The sequence below is a fragment of the Amphiprion ocellaris genome, chromosome 22 (assembly GCF_022539595.1).
Source record: "Amphiprion ocellaris isolate individual 3 ecotype Okinawa chromosome 22, ASM2253959v1, whole genome shotgun sequence".
Lineage (NCBI taxonomy): Eukaryota > Metazoa > Chordata > Actinopteri > Pomacentridae > Amphiprion > Amphiprion ocellaris.
This window is the reverse complement of record NC_072787.1, coordinates 20,326,899-20,341,984: the sequence shown is the minus strand read 5'-3', so window position 1 is coordinate 20,341,984 and position 15,086 is coordinate 20,326,899. Positions and strand designations below refer to the sequence as shown.

General features: G+C 38.9%; 1 protein-coding gene across 4 annotated transcripts in view; it reads left to right on the top strand.

The window, feature by feature from the left end:
* The first annotated feature begins 835 nt into the window (after positions 1–835).
* LOC111563834 (dnaJ homolog subfamily C member 13) overlaps positions 836–15,086 on the top strand; it is a 33,904-nt gene continuing 19,653 nt past the window's right edge. For all 4 annotated transcript variants that reach the window (XM_023263094.3, XM_035944861.2, XM_023263093.3 and 1 more), the window contains exons 1-10: positions 836–1,005; positions 3,832–3,912; positions 9,794–9,869; positions 10,448–10,597; positions 11,068–11,109; positions 11,569–11,769; positions 11,905–12,111; positions 13,190–13,285; positions 13,540–13,631; positions 13,868–14,034. In XM_023263094.3, the coding sequence (XP_023118862.2) occupies positions 3,845–3,912; positions 9,794–9,869; positions 10,448–10,597; positions 11,068–11,109; positions 11,569–11,769; positions 11,905–12,111; positions 13,190–13,285; positions 13,540–13,631; positions 13,868–14,034 (1,099 nt within the window). In that variant the 5' untranslated portion in view covers positions 836–1,005; positions 3,832–3,844. The remainder of the gene's footprint in view (positions 1,006–3,831; positions 3,913–9,793; positions 9,870–10,447; positions 10,598–11,067; positions 11,110–11,568; positions 11,770–11,904; positions 12,112–13,189; positions 13,286–13,539; positions 13,632–13,867; positions 14,035–15,086) is intronic.

The following is a 15,086-nucleotide window of genomic DNA, read 5'->3' as shown; positions in this document are numbered from 1 at the left end:
ATCCACTGTTAAACTCAAGCAATCATCTAAGAGGCTGGACGTTTTGAAGGTCATTATTATTGAAGAATTTGGATATTTTTAACAATGTTTGCCTCTGTGAAGCACACAATAGTTCATATGTATGCTTTCATGTGGAAGTGTATTTTTATGTCTGTTGGTCTGGGTTTTCATGCAGGCCTAAAGATGGTCAGTACAGTAATCGATAAGTACAGTAAACTTGATGTACTCTTTCTAAACTTCAGGTATCGCTGCATTGATGGGACAGTGTCTGTAGAGGGCAGAATAGTTGTATTTAATCCATGTGTTAAAATTTATCAGCAGACTGTTGACACCAGTGGAGACCTTCAGAACGTTTAAATGATCACGTTGAATTATCCTTTGAGTATTCAGAGAGAAATAGGTAAATAGAAAAATAGAGAAGAAACAGCAACATGTAATATATTCTCCAATTCATCAGGTTAATCCACCAAGATCATTTTAGCAAGATGACTGTCAAAATAACGTTAGTGTATATAATCTATCTATGGTTGACTCTTTGGTTAATAAAATAAAATAAAAGTAACTGTTGCTTTCCGTCTAGTTTCCATGCTGTTTCTCATTAACTACTTCCTTTCTAATTAACCCAAATGAAAAAAAAACTATTACCCCTCGTTCCGCAGTAGACAGCTACACTAATCTGTTCTCAGGTCGGTTTCGACTGTATCTATCAATTCAAACGCGGAAGGAATGAAAGAAAAACCGACCCGGGATCAGGTCTCTCGCTAATTCCTCTTCCAGACAAACCAATCAGCTGACAGCCGCATGACAGGCAGGCCTCGCGCATGCGCAGCAGCTCGCTTTTGGTATCAGGAATATGGCAGCGTCCTGAGTTCTGTTGGGGGGAAATACGGCGTAACTGAGCACCTTCAGCACCAGAGTGGGAAAACAGAGACGCACCGGTCGCACTCGGAGGAGGGTGGTGGGCTGAGGGACGGCTACGAATAACACCCGCTAGCGATTTTACAGGTAACTGCACCCGTTAGCACCTGCCACTTTGCCTCTTGTGCACGTTTGCTTGATTGAACCCCGCTGCTAATGCGACTAGCTAGCTCTCCCATAAAGCCTGAGTGATGGGCTAGTTAGCCGCTAGCTTGGGGCTAACACCCAACATTGGCCTGCCACAGCCCCCCTTTTCTGCATTTTGCAAGCAAACGCTGATAACAGAAGTATTTGGGCTATCATTGTTGTTCTGCTGAAGCGGAGCAATAATGTCGATATCGCAAGCTGTGCTAGTCTTTAGCCAGACAGTTAACCGTGTAGGCCTGCTGCAATGAAGCAGAGTTTGGCTAGCTGCTTGAGATCCAGGTAACGTTAATGCTGTTTGTCATGGATTTACTTGACAGATCGGGAGCTAGCACACATCCTGAAATTGACTTAAGAATTGCAATTACTCTTTTAAAGCTTCTCGTGTGACTTCAGTTTTTGCATCTCTACTCCAGTCTGTTAAAGATCTATATTTTGCAAACAAGTGCTTTCTGGATTACTAACAGTGCCACATCAAAGTTCTCGTCTTAGCAGAGAGATTGCTTCATATTATTGGCAAGTACAGAGTAGTGTTGCGATATGTCTTCGGGACAGTAAAAAAGGCTCCAAAGAAGAAAACCACAATGCAGTTAACAGCCTTTTGTTCTCATTATGTGTTTGGCTTTGTCAGTGCTCTTTAAAATATTTGATGTGATCCTGACAGTCCAGATGCACACAGATGTGTTTTCTTTGTTAGCCATATTACTTTAAAGGCCAGGCATCCAAATAGCATTTTATATGGACAAAAATTTGAATTGGTAATATATTAAATCATCAGGTCCATGTACTGATGTAATGTCACATGATGGTTTGAACCTTGTACCCACGCTGATGCTGAAGAAGTTTTCTAATTATCTGTGCTTTTCTAAAGGAATCATTTAATGCAAGCTTTTCTTTTCTATATAGTGAAGAGAATACAAACTGAGGCCAAACAAATAGGCAGAGCACTAAAAAAAAAGAAGCTTATTAATAATTATCTGACCACAATGCCATAACGCATATAATCTGTGGCTGTGGTGTAACTAGTGGGTACCTACTACTAGTACTGTGTGGCTGACAGCCTGTTTTCAGTTGTTCAGATAAGTTCCTTTTTAGAGTTTTCATAAAATCCCATTAGCAGGCCTCCTTACTGAAAGCAAGTGGCGGTATGTACTTAGGGATTGTACCATCTGTCACACCTATCCAATTACAGAAGCGAAAAACCTGTATTGTCAAAATTTCTAAAAAAAAAGAGATGCGTTTACTTTGCAGTCCTTTTGTTGATTTGTTTTTAAATCTGTCAAGATTGATCTACATACAGGCAAGTTGAACTAGGAGTGGTAATCACATGACCCAATGCTGGAATATCTGCCTTTGCCTTTTGTCATGCTCATCACAGCAATATAATAAAAAGGGCACTACCCTCTGCTTCATGAAAGAGCAAACTATGCAGCGCTTAATTCTATCTCTCGTTGTGAATGCCGTCAGCCCACGCTTTGGATGAAATTAATTACGCTGCTCGATGAATGCTTATTTGAAAAAGAAATGTTGATGCAAAGCTTGGTTCTGGACCATTTGCGACTGTGTTTGTCCCATGGAGGCTCAGCCATTGAGATGTGAAACCTGGTTAACTTTTAAAGGACCTCCAGTGTTGAGGCACTCAAAACTGTCTTGCTTTTATTTTACGTCCTGCCTTCTGTGACCTCTTGACATTTATCCCCCTTGGTGTGTGAATTAGTGCATTATTTGGGCTTATTTTGCTCTTCCCTGCTTCATTTGCACATTGAAATGGAGAGGAAGGAAAACTGGAGTCAGATTTTTCCAGGATCCTGGCAGAGTGCTGACACAGGTTCCCCTTGTCACAGTGCAGCCGCCAGCAAATTACTGCACTAAGGATAGGAGAGGCAGTTATTCCCTCTTTTTTTTATTACTATGTTCTGGTAACTGGTTTGGCTTTGAAGCCTTCATCTTTGATTTGTTTATGACAGTCTAACAGAGCTATAAGACCAAACCATCCAGCAGTTACTCTTAGGTTGACTGACAATGACATTCTTTATTCTTATTAAGCGTCTGGACAAACATGAAGACATAGCCCAACCTCTGTTTGTCTACAAACGATCAATAATCCACTTTGGCTCTACAGCAGACCATATTGACACATGCTCAGCTGGTGCACTGTTGTGTTTTTTTGTGCCTAGAATATCAGCATGGAATGGAGACGTTTACCTCCCCTCTGTTTGTGCTGAGCAGGTTATATCCTGGTGGGTCCATAGTGTGCCACTTTTCAAAGTCAGCCTGCATAAATGCAACCATGAAAGAGAGATTGAGGACATAAAAAAGTCATGGCTATAGTAATTCATAAGTCGTGTGTTCCTGGCTGTATTGATGTCTTAGTGATTTAATAATGGTGAAGAATCAGTCAGTCATAGAAAGATGGAGTCCTCTGTTGTTGGATAATCACTGTTTATCCAGTGTTGGTTCTGCAGCTGAGGGAGAGTCTGGTCGGAGTCTTTCCCTCTGAGCTGAAAAATGTTGAATGACTGTGTGAAGTGTGTGTTGCAGTATATTGGGATACGTGTTACATAACTTTGGTGTAATAATGACTTGTAAAGGTCAGGGTTCAAGTTTTTGGTAGCTTCATAGTGCAACTAAAAATACAATACTTACCATAGAGGAACTTAATTTAAGATCTTTAATTCATTTTGTTCTTGACCCTTTTCTGTTTTGAAACTATAGCTCAGTTCCTTGTACTGTTATCCAAGTCATAATGTCTTTCTTTATGTGTCGTAGGTCCTGTGAAAAGATGAATGTCGTCAAGGACAACAAAGACCTGGCCTGTTTCTACACAACCAAACACTCCTGGAGGGGAAAGTAAGACAGCAACCTTTTTTAACCCTACCAATAGGATGTTAGTGTTTGTAGCATTATGTGTTACACATCTCCTTTGGAATAAATGAGTTTACAAGGCAGTGTTAAAGTACACTAGTAATCATCTTCTAAAGGAGCTTTGGGAAAATCCTGATATCCTGACTCAGTGTTTCAATTGTGTTGACTTCCTTATCTTAGACAAGCATAGGAGGTTTGCAGATTACTGTCAGCAGTCACCAGTATTATGATCAGTGGCAGTGAGCAGAGGACAGAACTAGTCTAAAGATGCTGTCCATGTATTGACACAAACATTTGGGGAGAAAAATAATGTGAGAAGCTGCTTTACCCAAATGTACAGGTATTATTCCTGTTCCTTATTCTCTCTAAAATATATCTGTGGAGGATATTGTAGGTTTAACCAAGTTTAACATGAGTGGCGGTCAATAGATTGAACAGTTGTAAACACTGTATTACTATGTATGACTGGGTATAAAACAACAAAGCTTACCCTGTTGTCACATTTTTTCCTTGTAGAAATGACAAGGTTTCATGAATATACTCAGGACAATTTGATATTTAAATGATTTTTTTCCATCTCATTAGTGCCTTTTTCTGAATTTATAGGAACAAGAAGGAAGTATCTATATACCTGTCTGTGTTTACACTTAGTGTGTTTGTTGAGAGAAGTTGTTATCATTTTGAAGTTATTGTTATACAGTGTGAAAATGAAGATAACAATTGGTACAGTATATTATAACAGACTGAAGCCAACATGATGTATATTTGAATGAAACTTTTATCAGAGTCACAGAGTGTCCAACATGTAATGGTCAAATATCACAGTTATGTCAGTGCAGAAATTACGCTCATAAGCCTCTAAAATTTTAAAACTACTTTATGTAGATACTGCGTGGCTCTCAAAGCTAATACAATGGACAAGCTCTAGCTTGAGCAGTGAGCCAGTGGGATCACATTACCAATGCTTGCTTTCTAAATGTCTTTGTCCCATTAAGGCCTGCACTGACTGAGGTAACTTAAGCAGGGCTGCAGAGCACAAGCTATCATCAGAGGTTCATCCTGCTAATGCTCCATGAAGTGTCCGGCCGAAACGAGCGCTGATGTACGTCGACGCAACACAATGATGCAGTTTAAAGCTCCATTGGTGGTTTATCTGAATTAGTTTGCGCATGTCGTTACTCTCCTCCTGAGCTGGGTCAAATGTGGGCCCAACTTTGAATGGTTACGGACACTTAAATTATTGATATCGACATTTGAAAGCCATTTTTACTCAATCACTAAAGAGAGAGAAAGAGGTGGAAAGGAAAAAGAACTGAGTGAGTGGGCATTAATGACAAAGAAGGTGAGCAGCTGCAAATGAAAACGAAACTTTGTTTTGTGCTTGTGCAATGCATTTTTGTGGTTTAGCAGCGATGTGTAACTACAATCATAGACATAATGTACAAAACATTCATACAAAACATGTTGAAATCCTTGCAACTAAAGATCGAGCTGAAACCTACTTTACAGAGCTCTGACAGGCCAACGGAAAGAGAAAAGGAAATCAGAATATATCTATTTTGCCTTTCTTAAAAGGACATATTGTGGGCTAATGTTGTCTAGTTCAGTGGTTAGTAGATTTTGAGAAGTAATTATCTTATTGTGTTTGATTTGCACCACTCCAATTCAGCTTTATATATATAGAAATATTTCACCAGTGTTTTGCTGACACTGTAAGAAAACATTCCTGTCAGACAAAGAGTAAAGTTTTTATCTAATAATTCAATTAGTCCTGGTCATAAATAGTGGTTTCAGGTAGCCACAAGAGCATCTCAGTTTTAGTTGTGCCACAGACAGGAAGACAGCTCTTCACTGTGAATACAAAACATGTTCCCAAACTATAATTAAAGTAAACTGTGATTAGTATGGTTATGCATACATAGTGCTTTTGTCATGTGAATTTTAAATATGTCTGACAGCATCTTTTAATGTGTCAACTTCTTCTGGCATTAAATCTGTTTGAAGGACATGTCCCTCCAAATGCATATTTCAAGTGCAAATATAAAAAGTCAGGTTTTACATAAATTACAATATATGCAAAGCAACTTAGGCTTCTGTTTCCAGTCGTAGGTTTGGCTGAAATGCTCATATACATTTGTGGCAGACTTTTTTTGTAGTCTGGTCTGTTTGGCATATTGGTCAGTAGACGTGGAGAATCTCGGTCATCAGTTCTGCAGGGATTTAAAGGGGAAAAAAACATGATGATGTGGTGTTGCTTTGTAGTTTCCCCTATTTTCTGTCTGGTTTCCTTTAACATGTCTAAAACAAGTGTTTCTTTGTGTTCCACTTTGGTAAGATGATCAAATTTGTGAACATTGCTGGCTGTCTGAGAGATGTACTTAAAGTCAAATCTTACCCCAGACACTTTTCTCCAACACTTAGGAATACAGTGGATCTTAACAGTTGCTGTGATGTTTTTTAGTGCGACTACAGAATTTTCAATCTCGCTATGCTCATGACCGTATTTAATTCAAGCCTTGTGACTTCAGTTGAAAAGAATATTAGGTTGATTTTATGTCTGTTCTTCCAATGAATGGCATTTCCCAGAATTTTTACACAAATGGAATCTTTCTGTAAGATTTCAGGGTTTTTGTTTTCAAGTATAGCACAAATATGCAAATCACAATCTCCTTTGAATCTTGTCTGAATACCTTCATACTTCTCAGCATGCTTGTTTAAACGATAAGCATTCCTTTGCTGTGATAGGCCTTCAAGCTGTAGTTTTATAAACTGCATTTTTTATTGTTCTTTTGCATACCAGTGCATAGGATGTGCTGTAGCTATCTTTTGTGCCTTGTGTAAATTCAGTTCTTATGTTTTCGTTTCTTTCTATTCATTCTCTTTATTGTGTCGTGGTTCTGCTACCCACACTTAGCTGTCTTTTCTTTCCACTACTCAGTGCATCTCTGTAATCTTGTATTTGTGTTGAGTTTTGTACAGGGGATTACTTTGTGTTGTCCCACTGTTGTTTGTTATCTAGTGAAACCAATCTTTAGCTTCTTTGGGAGAAAAGGAGCAGATTTTGTTTAAAGACGGGAGGCAGACGTGAAGAGAGTTTAGTCAGATACAGGAAGTTGCTTAATGTGATACATTATGAAACCTTAGAAATGGCGAGAAGACCTTTGAAGACATTCTGTACAGTACAGTATGAAAAGTAATCTGTTACTTATCACTGACCATATCTGTGGTTTTAACTGTACCTGTAAAGCTTGTCTTACAGTTCTCCTCATATATTTTCTTTTATGAGTTACAGAACCATTTCACCCTTTTAGTCATTCGGTAAAAAGCACATATTCATTACGGTGCTTCTGGCTATTTTTCAAAACGTACCAGAGAAATAATATTTTCTTCTCTGCTTTTCATGACAGTTGACCATCTTTATTTACTGTGTAACCAACAAACTATGCTTCATGTTTCATCCAGGCAGATTGGTTTTATATCTTTGCATGAATATGTCTGTTGTATGAAATTTGTATTATTCCTGGAACCTCTTCAAATCACAAGAAATACACTAATTTACTCTCCCAAATTCACTTTAATCAAAACTCATACCACCACCCTACATGCAGGTATTGCTTTATTTTAGCAGGAGACTCTGGCCAATGTTGTACTTTACAGATTTTTGAGAATCTGAGGGTCTGCAAGGTACATAAATGTCATCATTTGCACGGTTCCCCTCAGCTGACTTCCACTTGGCCGCTACACTGCAGAACCTCTACTGCACATGTTTGGCAGTAGTAGTGGTGCATATAGGGAATATGCAGAAGCTGAGCTGCTGCACATGTATGGAACACACCCTCCAAGATGATTAGGAAGTAGTATAATATACAACAACTACTCATTCATGGTGTTTGCAGCTGCAAGGGAGTATAATCCCAGCATGTGGTTTCTCCATCTGTAGAGAAAACCTCAGCTCCAGCACTTGTCTGTTTATCACTGCATCACTTTTATTACAGAGATGTCTCAAGAGGCACTTAGTGCATTTCTTGTTATCCTGTAATTGATGACCTTCACTCAGAAAATCATCTTTTTTTGCAGCCTTTCTTGTTACCTTCAGTTCAAAGACAAACTCTGCATCTTTTTAATCTTTAATATTCAACTACAGAATATAGCATGTAGGGGAATGAGAGAAAGTGTAATTTTTAGCCTCATAAACACACTTTTTTTCAGGGAGATTTCAATGTTGCCTGTGTACTAAGATAGAACTTTATTTTTTTTTTAAAAAGCCAGTCCACAAAGAATGAATAATTAACTAGGTTTGTGCTGACACCCAAGTTAAGCACCAAGGTCAAGATTGTAGACAGACAGCACCCTGACACCAAGATAGTGTTAGACTTTGTGGCCCAAAATAACAAAATAGTGAAGGAAAAGACGAGATGGTGCACTTGTAGTCATTCTAGTACCCCAAAAGAACGTGACCTTTTTTATAATTGTAGAGAAGAGAGGAAACTGACTGCGGTATTCGCCTGGACCTAATGTTCCACTCTGGCCTTGCCTCAGGCCGCTGTCTGTTTGTGTTAGTCATGTAATCGTACACATGTGCAAATGTATTATGTGGAAGTGTCTTCTCAATTTTACTTCCTTTTACTGGACATTTTGATTGGACTAGCTTCCTAAATGGCTATCCAGGCCCAGTGAGGATGTGCGAAAAAGAAAAAGGAGCTGAGTCAGCATGTTCAGTGTGCAAACTAACGGAGCTGTTGAGCGCTAAAAGAACACTTTGTGTACATAGATGCATGTTTAAATATACCTTTATATTTGAAAACACTCCCTGCTTACACTTCTGAAACTTTTCCCAAATCTGAAAAACTCACCAGTCTTTGCTTTTTACATAACTAGAACCCTCAAATGACCCATTTTCATATCAAACGCGAAGCAGAATGTCATGAATTGGGGAAAAAATGCCAACTGAAACTGCTGCCAAACCACAATGCAATGAAGCACACAAGGACATGCCTGCATGCTTGTACACACACACACACACACACACACACACACACACACACACACGCACACACACACACACACACACACACCCTCATTCAGCGTAACATGCAGAGAGATTGACACAACAGAATTTCACACTTCCTTCCTGTTATTTGAGAAAGCTCCACTCTCATAACTGTTTTCGATGAATTAGTGTTCGTTCGTTCAGTGTCAAAGAGTGACTCATTACACAACTGGTCATGTACATTAAGTTGTGACCTCTCATTTAAACAGAAATGAGTACAACAACAAGCAACAAGCTTCTCTAGTAATACTGGAGTGTAATGGGTAAATATTCAGAAGTCAAAACTGCACAAGCTCAGTCAGGTAGTAACGTTTTGCATTAAAAGATAACAGCAAAAATTGGATTGGCTTGGAGTGTTGGCAGTTGGTTAGATCTTCTTGTAAGATCTAACTGTGTGTGATCGCAATTAGTGATTGACAAAGTTGCCTGGAAACTGACATATTAAACCCGAATGTGGATGATATCATCAGGTAACCGAGTCCTAGTGATGTCACTTGTCCTTGACTCATCTTCAGCTTGCAGACGACTACAATGGAGTTGCAAATGAAGCCACTCTTCTTACCACATCCTTTCCTCTGGCAGACACAAAAGAGCTTTATTTATATGATGATAAACTGAATATATGGCACTTAGGAATATAGGATGTTCAGAGTTGTCAAAGAGGGTAACTGGGTCTTTAAATTTACACATTCATCGTGTTTCCCACATTCACTGCTAATGTTATGTGACCGCCTGTGGTGTTGTAGGTGTTGCTTCCATGTGTGGTTGGTGATTTGTAGGCTTTGGTTCTGACTCATCCCCATCTCCGTGTTCCAGGTACAAGCGAGTCTTCTCAGTGGGAACGCATGGCATTACCACTTACAACCCTACCACGTTAGAAGTAACAAATCAGGTCAGTATGGATGCAGCGTGTCGTAGAGAAACTCAACCATCATTTAGTGGGATGTGCTCTCCAAATCCATTTGAAATGCTTTTTTTGCTAAAAGCAAAACGCAATTTTAACTTCTTGTGCTCAGTGTTAAATATGCTGAGCTCTCAGTACACTGCACTGCACATGCAAAAACATGATTTTATACTGATTAGAGCAAGAAATACATCCTAAATAATAACAATTAGACTTGAAACTTCAGTCATTCGCCCTCTAGTCAAAGGCTAAACAGTAAATAGCTTGAATCTGTAACTAAAACAATTAACTCTTTACATTAAAGCCCCAATTTAGCATTTATAAAAAGTGTTTAAATGTTTAACATTCAGCTATAAGGACATTTTTAAGTGCTAATTAATGCACAGTAATTGTCAACAATCATCCTCCACTTCATAACTTTAGTATGATGTGTTATAAAGCATTCATTAAATGTTTGTATGGTGCTTAGAAATGGTGAACTGGGGGATTTAAATTTATGTTTGAACTGGTCTTGTGTGGCTATAATAGTGTGTTTCTTTCTGTATTCTTGTTGTCTATGTCGCCAGTGGCCTTATGGAGACATCTGTGGTATCGGTCCAGTAGGAAAAGGTCAGGGGACAGAGTTCAACCTCACATTCCGAAAAGGCAGCGGCAAGAAGTCAGAAACGCTCAAGTTCTCAACGGAGCATCGGACAGAGCTGCTCACAGAAGCCCTGGTGAGGAGAAACGCTTACAGCTGCACTACCACTCTGCCATCATTCACAATGACTAAATAAACCGCATGCACGTATTTCTTTTAAAAAGATCTCAGATGTGGCACTTGATGTGGCTTATTCGTGCTTTGTAGTTGTCTCGTGGCTCCGTATTGTGCTGTGGTGTTTAAAAATGGATCATTTAGTGCACAGCGCACTGTTTAGGAATGCAGTGCATGCAAATCACGTTTGATTAGCTGCTGGTGTTTATTACAAATGTGAATCAGCAGATAGTTTTTTGTTGTCAAGAAAATAGGTCATTGTGGTGAAAAGTTTCAAAGCAGCAACAAAGTTAGGTGTTTCCCCTTAGAGCCATTAGTAATTTTGCAATCTTGTAAACAGCGTGTATATATTTGTTATTTAGACATGGTTCAACAGCTAGTTGTGTTTGGTGTGTATCTAATGTTTGTTTCCTTGTTTCTTCTTTTCTGCAGAGATTCAGAACAGAGTTTTCAGAGGGGAAGATAACTGGCAGGGTAAGTACCAATATGTACTACTGTTCAAAAGTTTGGGGTCACTTAGAAATGTCCTTATTTTTGAAAGAAAAGGATTTTTTTTCAATGAAGATAACATTATGTTAATCAGAACTACAGTCTAGACATTGTTAATGTGGTAAATGACTATCCTAGCTGGAAACAGCTGATTTTTAATGGAATATCTACATAAGGATCCATTTCCAGCAACCATCACTCCTGTGTTCTAGTGCTACATTGTGGTAGCTAATGGTGTTGAAAGGCTAATTGATGATGAGAAAACCCTTGTGCAATTTTCATGGAAAACAGGAAATTGTCTGGGTGATCCCAAACTTTTGAACATTAGTGGATTTATTTAAAAAAAAGAGAAGAAAATGAAGATCAAAAACAAAGATCCAAGTTTGACTTTATATGTTTTCCATTGCTGAACGTATGACAACATGTTGGTCACACTCTTCACAGCGTTACAATTGCTATAAGCATCATTGGAGTGACACGCGGAAGCCTGTAAGTTTGGAGGTGACACCAGGTGGCATCGACCAGATCGACCCCCACACTAACAGAGTGGTGTGTTCCTATGACTATCGAAACGTTGAGGGTTTCGTCGAGGTCTCTGATTACCAGGGAGGATTTTGCATTCTTTATGGTGGCTTCAGTCGGCTGGTATGTTTTCTTAACGTTTGTGTGTCTCTGTTTATGTATGTGCATATACTAGGTAGATTTGATATGTGTTGGCTCAGCAAAGTTAAGCTTTTCTTTCCTTCCTGTTTCACATCTGTCTTTTCCTCTTCCTCTCAGCATCTGTTTGCCTCGGAGCATCGAGATGAAATCATCCGCAGCGCCATAGAGCATGCTGGGAACTTCATCGGCATCACGCTACGGCTGAGGAAGGAGGCTCTGACCTTCGAGGGTTTCATGACGGACAGGTTGGGGAAATACAGCTCAGACGAGAGTATCACTTCTCTGGCCGAGTTCGTGGTGCAGAAGATCACTACTCGACACCCGGTCAGAACACTCCTCCAAATCTTTCTCTGTTTGTCTCAGTGCTATATGGTAGTAGTGATCAGTGTGGGATCTAAAGATTCACCAGGAGACCCTTATCAGATTGTTGAAGGATCTGCGAGAAAAATATGCAGCGTTTTCATTTTCATGTTTATTATGAGATGCTTTTTCAGATTACATTTAATGTTATCAAGACATTTGTGGATCCTTCACATTTCAAGTTTTACTACATTAAAATATCAAATGATTTCTAGATTATTTTATGGTATTTAGATCTTTTTTTGATTTTTGACAGCGTAGCGATTCATTGGAGAGCTGGCTGTTACCCAGATAAATGGTATAAACCGTAACATGTTGCCTACTAGCTTGTCCTAAAATATATATTTTTAATGCTGATATTTTTATTTGTGCTGTAAGTGCAGTTCTACCATGTCAATATATTATATATAAATATGTTTATTGCGCCGCGAAAAATCATTGCTTTGAAGCGTTGGATGCTCATGACTGAGTGAACATGGATAAATCAACTTTATTGCCCTCCTTTAGAACTTTAAAGTGGAAAATTGTCTTTGGAAATTAAAGCAAAACATTGGGACAAAACAGAAAACCACAGCACAGATGAAAGAAAGTGATAGTGTGAAAACAGAAATAAAACGCTCAGAGCCAGGAACAGTCTGGTGATTTGATACGTCTTGGTTACCGGTTCACATTATTTATAGTATTTGAGGCAAATTATTTTATGTAGGTATTTTTCATTACATAGGAAACTCTATATTTCTGTCCTAAAGGCAAAAACTGAATGTGGTTTTTCAGGCATTGGGATAATTTGAGTCATTCTTTTAATTGAGTTGCTGTGATGATGGGATCGTTGATGTTGTTTGCAGCCTGACGTTACACTGCCAAGCCATATTTCTCTGGAGAATTTAGTTTTAAAAGTCAGATATTTAAACCAGGATGCAATATTACAAGGATGCAGTTCATTAGCCACACAACTAAAATATGATCTCTATATGCTTTTTCAGTTTTGTTATCATTATGATCTGTATTAGTAATATGATCTTTGTGTGTTTTTATCTTGCAGGAGCCTGTTAAACGTATCTTGGCCCTGACAGAGACATGTCTAGTGGAGAGAGACCCGGCTTCATACAACATAGTCACCATCAAACCCTTCGGAGAGGTGAGCTTTAATTCAAGCAGCATTAAGTCATAAAAAATTCAGGCTCAAATGATTCACTCAGTTAAAACCATGTTCTGACTAGTTATACTCCTGTGAGAATGAATGTTAATTAAATGGCCTGTGTTTTGTATCATTATGTATGAACCGCATCACTGCATCTGAACAGCTGAGATGAAGCACTTGAGTCTGTGTGGTACGAGTAAACTGTCCCCTTACAGCTTCTCTTTTTTGGTCTCTCTCTCGTCTCCCTTCAGGTATTTGCTCTCATCTGTGATTCGGACAACCCTCAGGTGTTTACAGTTGAATTCATCAGGGGTCAGATCAGAAAGTATTCCTCTACAGAAAGGTACAGACACTTTAATCTGTGTATGCAGTGATGCTACAGCCTGTTGATTTGTTACATGTTTGGTAGTAATTTTGGCCCAACTTAATGTCATTTTCTGTAACTATACTTACAAAATGAGTAAGTTGCTTGTGTGGATGTGTTTTTGCTGCATAGCCTCATCTCCTTCCACAGCATCAGTGCCCAGCACCTCTAATCACTGGCAATGCATTTAGCTGACGCTGTTTGTATGTCTGTAGGGACTCCCTGTTAGCCAGCCTACTCGATGGAGTCCGTGCATCAGGGAACAGGGACGTGTGCGTCAAGATGGCCCCCACGCAGCGAGGGCAACGATGGGGCTTACTGAGCATGCCCGTGGATGAGGAGGTGGAGAGTTTGCATCTCAAATTCCTGGCAGCACCTCCCAGTGAGTAAAACTCCTTCATCTAATGAGATTTGTGCACTTGATTTGGATTTTATTTTCCTGTGGTATTGCACTTAAGTAGCATTTTTTGAGTCCAAATGAAAGTTTTTTAAACATCTGTCAAATTGGTGGACCTCAAAATTTTAAGGACATTCATGATCTCCAGAGGAAGAATCCTGCTTACTTTGGTGATCTCTCAACTTTACATCCAGCACCACAATTACGTCAAAACTTCAAAATGTCTAATGACAGTTCATTTGTTTAGTCCCAGTTACCACATAATTGTGTCAACATGCAAAATTTAAACATATTACCAAACTTTAGACTATTAGCATGGCATATGAGCATGCTAATGCTAATATTAACCACTCTGGCTTGCTCTAATGTGTGCCAGTTGTAATAACATTTAATTTGATCCACAGAGCTAAGGTAAGAGTTTTTCAAAAATAAATGCCTAGTGTACTTGTCTCACAACACATACTGCTGTTTTCAAGGCATTTCCACAGTCTTCAACAACTCTTCTAACCATCTAGAGTAAAAAAAATTGTAATATGTGAGGTACAAACTGCAGCTCAATGAGCCAATGTGATCTGTCCATACTGTCAAGCCATGTCAGATGACCTGATAACATTGAATAACATCTTCTGTCACACCTTTCCAACATCAGATAAGGGAAGTCACGTGGCACATTATCTGTAACTTTCCAAATTTGATGATTCAACATTTGTCGCTGTGATTGACTCTTTTTCCATTTAATCCTACAAGCTATTTGTGGCAGTTTTCATGCACACAACCCAATGCAGCACTATCAGCGTCTCGTGTAAGAGACTGTCAGAATATGTCCATTGTTATGCTCATTTTTAGATATCATATTTCCACCCTCTAAGCCAGCTTTTTTTTTGCCTGCCAGTGTGGATGTCAGGAACTTATAAAACTGCACTTCTGTTCAGAGAAAGTGCATTATGCATAAGTATCATATTCCTAACCTTTTGTTCCCTCACACAACTAAATATATATTTAACATAATAGTGAAGGAAAAGCTAAGTAATATTTGA